Here is a 6,000-nt window from a genome sequence, read left to right on the forward strand (position 1 = left end):
CAAGCAATCGATGATTGTAGTCATGGAACTGTATGAATAAGGAGAGCAAAGTAAACTCTCCCGTGCTTTTCTTATATGAGGTCAACACTTTTATTCATTTGAACCAACATTTACAAAAGCAGATGCGCCCAGGTCCCGAATCACTCCGGATTTAAATTATGCCAACGGTCATTTCGAACCGCTGTGCAAACCTGAGCAACAGTGGCATTCCTACACCTTGCAAAGCGGAAATAGCCGCGTCGCGTTAAACCGCTGCACGAGATGACATTTCGTTCGCTCCGAATTTGACGGGTTCTTTTCCGGTTTGATTCTCAAGCGTGTAAGTCGTACAGTTCGCGATTAAAGTGATTTATTTATGTAAAATAAAGTTGTAATTAACTATTTTATAGTGAAAACCCAAGATAACTTTCGTGTGCTTTCGCCGGTAATTGATTTTGTAGATTAAGTGTTCGAAATAGTCAATTAAATACGTGAAAACCGAACGTCAACAACTGCTCCATTGCCCAGTTTTCGTAGCCTTCCGTTCCGTCAAAAGACACGAAACAGTGAATAGGTTCGAAAGAGCATCTTTGGTTATGTTGTGAGAATATCCGTATTATTTGGCCAACTTACCGGCGAACGCACACTCAATTTATTATTAATACTCCGAACAGTTGGTGGTTGGTTAGTAATGAATTTGTGTTGTTTCCAGATTAGACCACAATGAGAACGATCAACTCAAATCAAACGGTCACCATCCCGAAAGGCGTTTCGGCCAAGGTTCATGCCCGTGTTGTGACGGTGTATGGACCGCGCGGAAAGCTATCCAAGAGCTTCCGTCACTTGGCCATGGATATCTACAAGGTGTCCAAGAAGAAGCTGATGGTCGAGAAGTGGTTCGGAGCCAAGAAGGAAATTGCAGCAGTCCGCACTGTCTGTTCGCACATCGAGAACATGATCAAGGGTAAGTTTGTTGAGTGGGATGAGTGGAACGCTGAAGGTTCATGTCGTTTTTTCGTCCTATTTCAGGTGTTACCAAGGGATTCCAGTACAAGATGCGTGCCGTACACGCTCATTTCCCCATCAACTGTGTCATTAGCGAAAACAACAGCCTGGTGGAAATCCGTAACTTCCTCGGAGAGAAGCACATCCGTCGAGTTAAGATGCAGGCGGGAGTGACCGTGGTTAACTCGGCTAAGCAAAAGGATGAACTGATCCTGGAGGGTAACGACATTGAAGCTGTTTCCCTGTCCGCCGCTCTCATCCAGCAGTCGACCACCGTCCGAAACAAGGATATCCGTAAGTTCTTGGACGGTCTGTACGTGTCCGAGAAGACAACTGTTGTGCAGGACGAGGATTAAAGAGACGCGTAAATAATGTTTTTCTTGTAATAAGGATAGGCGGAGCAAAGAGTGGAAGAAAATGAAGGTTCGAAAGATGAAAGTTTGTGTTCATTTATTAAGCAAAGAAATCAAATGTGTTATGTCAAGTGGGATAACTCTTCAGTGTTTGCAACAGTGGAGATTCTTCATTTGTACGATTGGTATTATTGCAGAAGTGTTGTGATTTGTTTTCCAACTTATACAGGGATCTGCGAGTGACGATTAATGTGGAACAGTTCAACAAAAAACGGCTAGTGAATAAAATCCACAATAAGGCCGCAGTAGTTCTTGGGTATATAACAGACTTCTGAGGGAAATCCTCAGGCCAAAACTTGTAGTTCAACTATTGACTTTTTCGGTTTCGTCTTAAGCAAACCGAAGAAATTAGTATTTTTGTTGTCTAAAATAATTCTACGCAACATCGTGTCCAACACAAAGTAAAGTACCTACCTGCACTATACTACTTTTGTAAAATCCTAATAAATGTGGGCGTCTTATTTATACTTTCGCTAGGTAAATCGAGCCGAACGATGCATAAGGTCGTAAGTTAACATAGACAGATTCTCTATGCATCCCCACGGCCATGTAGACATTTTCAGTACACAGTTCGGTGAAAGAAGCTACATATACCTACCTATTATTTATCAAGCATTTAATGCGGCACGACACGACAGGAAACGGTTTTGTAGCCAAGTTTTTAACGAAAGAGAAAGTCGAAGAGAATCGATCAATCACTTGATAACTTATGTATCGTTCGGCTTGAAATAACAACCTGCCTAACAATACAATCGGTATTCCTAACTAATTTTATATGATTTAATTTCCCCACTACTACTACTCATCAAGAAAGTAAGGGCATGCATTTCGATTCCGAAGAAAAAACGCAATTTTGCACTTAAAACTTTAAAAACATCTTAAAAATAGTGATTTTTGTACGTGTAAATATCAAAATACGATTCAGTATTTTTCATACAAAAATGAATGGTTTTGTTATGAAAATATCTTTCAAACGTAAACAATAATATGGATGCTAATGGTGTTAGGTGTTTGATAGAAAGCCAAAGAGTGAACTTCAATATTTTTCATTAACTACAATGGTATTACCGTATTACTCCATCACTATTGAGAAATGATGAATTTGATAAAGTTGTCATTGTTGTCTTCATCGCAAGGAATCGATGCTAATTGAAAGCTCCCGCTATTTATATTCTTCGAAGAGTGAGAGCACCCTCCAAAGGTGGGTGGATTCCGTAGCAACAAAATTAAGCAATGATATCGGCGAGGACACCGATAATGACCATGCATCAGAACCCTAGTCTTAACTGCTTCAATCTAGAGAACAACGAATAGAAGATTAGGAATCACATAGATTAACTAACTCATTTTTTCCTTGTCCCCGGTGGACAAAGCCGAGTCTTGTCGCTATCAACAAGGCATAAAAAGTAACAAGGACTAAGATGTGTTCCTTAGATTACTGAAAAATTCTGTTCCCTAGTTTGAAGTAGTATGTGACACTTTTCATTTGGATTATTGATTTGATTGAGATCAATGCGTTAGTATTGTGTTTACGTGAGGGGGTTGTGGGATTTAGTTTTGTTGTTATTGTATGACGCGGGGGGAGGGGGCGCTTAGAGGATAATACCAATACGGTTTATGGCTTCATATTATGAAAGAATTCAGTTACGCTAAGAAAATGTTCTTTTCAGTTATTTTCTTCTTCTTTGTAAGGATCATTATTCATATTGCCAATTTAAAGAATTTTGATTGATTTATTGATACTTGGGTCGGCGTTGGCCACATTTGGATTTTTAAATTGATTGATTGATTTGTCTTTATTTAGGAGGCTTTCAGCCTGAGGCTGGTTCGCCTCCAAATGTGGATTTTTAAATATAATCCTAAGTAGTTTCACATAGGTGATGCGGCCAAATTTGGATTATTGCATATATTATTCTGAAGGTTCACTCATATTTTCTTTGTATCTGGGAAAGTGGGGCAATGGTGTCCCGGGTTAAAAATTCAACTTATTGTACATATTTTACAAAAAATCTTACAAGCCTACTTGAACTATCCATTTAATTTTAGTCTATAGAATTACTTTTCTCTAGTGCGAATATTCAAAAAATGTTAGACTACCCTCAAATGACATGATCTTTTTCTAGTTTTCAATAAACATTAAAGTTTTTCTTGGCTAAATATTGCTTAGGTCCATTCGGGCAAGTACCACTGATATTTGAAACATTTACTTCCTAAATTCTTCAATTTATAAAAATGTATCATATGAAATCACATTTTGATGCAGCTGGTTTGGTAAAAAATCAGTCATTCACAAGACTGAAAACATATAGCCTATTTAGGCAGTACTTCTTAAATTTAATATTTATTCTACAAATCGTTTGATTTTTTTTTTTTAGAAATGTTTTTTTATGCTAAAATTGTGCATTAGCAGAAACAGAATATTCTTACCTGTTGTATTGCTGATTGCATCTGAAACTGGACCGCCCCAAAAATGCAAAAAGTGTGATAAAAGTGCACCTTTGCGTCAAATCGTGTTGGTGTCTTCGGTGTTGGTGTCTTCGGTGCTTGCATCATAAAAAATAAGTGCACCGAAGACACCAAGACGATTAGACGGAAGCTCGCACTTTAATCATACTTTTCAATAAGTGAAAACGCGCCTTTTTTTTTTAATTATAGTCACTTTAACACTCTTGGGTAATTCGTGACTTGTCCGGGGGTGAGATTTGAACTCGTGGCTTTGGCGTGAGAAGTATGGATGTTAACCACTACGGGCTTATTAGTCCAGTTTGGTGTGAAATGCGCAATATATTGCCGTTGGTATCATAAGTAATCTTATTGCTACATTTTCGAATAGGGTGAAAAGTTTCACTTAAGACGGACAAACCAACACATGGGTCGGGACCAACGGCTTTATTTCCTTTCCGAAGGAAGACGTGACCAGAGATTTTTAATTTGCCTAAGAAAAGTCTCAACGACCTCGGCTGGGATTGAACACTGCACAAATTTTATTGTTTTTATATTGTGTAAAACTTTGATAACATATAATGTACAGTAGACTGATGCAAAATTTGACTTTTTCGCTCCACAGTACTTAAATGGTTTCAAATCGGGTCCTGATTAGCCTCCCAAAGTTAGAACTCATTTGGTTAGGAACAGGCTTCGCACAAGCCATTTGAAGTTTACATAGTTAAATTACTATGGGAAATCTCAACTGTTTGTTCATTGCCTTCTAGTGTTTTTCCATATTGAGCTGCGAAACAGTTCGATGGCCATTCTTATAGAAAATTTTCTCAGCTAATACTTTGCTGAAGATCGTTTCAATGTAAAACGAGACAGGAAAAAGTTGTTAATTATTTAAGAGATTGGTAATCTTATGACATGATCAAGCAGCTGCTCTGTAGGCAACACTGTATTTTGCAGTGTGACATAGTATAGGCATGATTTTTGTGTCCTATTCAACGCCCCAGAAACACCAATGTTGCCTGCTGAGCAGTTGATTGAGCATGATCATAAGACATCAGCGCATTGAACCATTGATAACTTTCGATCCTTGCATTTAATCAAAAAGTAGTCTTCAGAAAAGTTGTAGCTGGAAAAATTTCCTACAAGTACAATTGAAAGCTTTTGAAGCAGACCGATAAGGTGAATTATTAGATAGACATGAACAAAAATCTTGGTTTTACCATAGTAATTCCCATACAAACTTCAAATGGTTTGTGCCATCTCAGTTTCTCACCAAATGGGTTCAAATTTTGAGAGGTTAGTCAGGATCCGATTTGGAATCGTTTAAGTATTGTGGAGGGAAAATTTCAAATTTTGCATCACTCTACTCTATAGAGTAAAGTATTTAAACTAAAAAGTAACGATTTTTATTGGTAAATACCGATAATTTTAGGTAATCGTAACGTATATATACGTTACTTTTTACCTTAAATAGGCAATTTTTTACTATTAATTAGGAAATTTTTAAGTATTTTTTTTTTGTAATCCATGATAACCGATAATTTAGGTACGTGCTCTTTCTTCGATTATTGGTTATTTATACCGATATCTAGGTATTCTTTATCGATTTTGAGGTATGTGCATCTTAGCTTGTAGAGGACTTTAGGTGAGGTGAGAAAGCAGTCACGCTTTCCATTTCCACTACACCACCGGCGCCGTCAATATACGTTGATCGTTGTTGCAATTTCTTTTTTGCTATGTGCGTAACAGGCATAACTGATCTGTGTTGTGTAGCATAACCAGCATAACTGATAGGTAAATATTATTGTCCCATGCATCGGAGTATATGGAACCCACCTTGATGTGCTCGACAGCACCTTGCAAGATATTCGTCAAAATTGTTTATATTTCAAGCAAATCCATCGAATCTCACTCATCTCACGTCTCATCGATGCTCACCATATCTTGCAGGATGATGCGCACAGTGCGCGCACATCAACGGGGTAGAATTTTCACGTTGGTGTAAACGAGAGGCAAATGTGCGGTCAACGCATTATGACAATTCCGCAGGCATTACCTGGTGAGTGCGAGTAGTCGGAAAGGTTTCCAATTTCGTCAACAGCGACCGCGCGGTAGCAGCGGCATCTTCCTCGCTCAGCTTCTCATAACTCATTCTCATCAA

General features: G+C 38.3%; 1 protein-coding gene across 2 annotated transcripts; it reads left to right on the plus strand.

Moving 5' to 3' along the window:
• Nucleotides 1-258: 258 nt before the first annotated feature.
• RpL9 (ribosomal protein L9) lies at nucleotides 259-1,422 on the plus strand. Of its 2 annotated transcripts, none has more exons than XM_065239174.1 (3): nucleotides 259-319; nucleotides 692-943; nucleotides 1,009-1,422. In XM_065239174.1, exons 2-3 carry the CDS (start codon nucleotides 703-705, stop codon nucleotides 1,338-1,340), a joined length of 573 nt encoding a protein of 190 aa, XP_065095246.1. In that variant the 5' UTR covers nucleotides 259-319; nucleotides 692-702; the 3' UTR covers nucleotides 1,341-1,422. The 2 variants fall into 2 exon arrangements, with proteins under 2 accessions (XP_065095246.1, XP_065095247.1); XM_065239175.1 differs by having other exon boundaries at nucleotides 697-943.
• Nucleotides 1,423-6,000: the final 4,578 nt, after the last annotated feature.

Source organism: Ochlerotatus camptorhynchus, unplaced genomic scaffold (genome assembly GCF_037179485.1).
Source record: "Ochlerotatus camptorhynchus isolate MF236.1 unplaced genomic scaffold, CSIRO-AGI_Acam_v1.1 ptg000052l, whole genome shotgun sequence".
In the NCBI taxonomy this organism is placed as follows: domain Eukaryota; kingdom Metazoa; phylum Arthropoda; class Insecta; order Diptera; family Culicidae; genus Ochlerotatus; species Ochlerotatus camptorhynchus.

Bases quoted from the DNA above. Each gene is read 5' to 3' on its own strand.
- RpL9 (XM_065239174.1), top strand. From the start codon at position 703: ATGAGAACGATCAACTCAAATCAAACGGTCACCATCCCGAAAGGCGTT. The intron at 944-1,008 runs GTAAGTTTGTTG...GTCCTATTTCAG, and splicing joins CATCGAGAACATGATCAAGG to GTGTTACCAAGGGATTCCAG.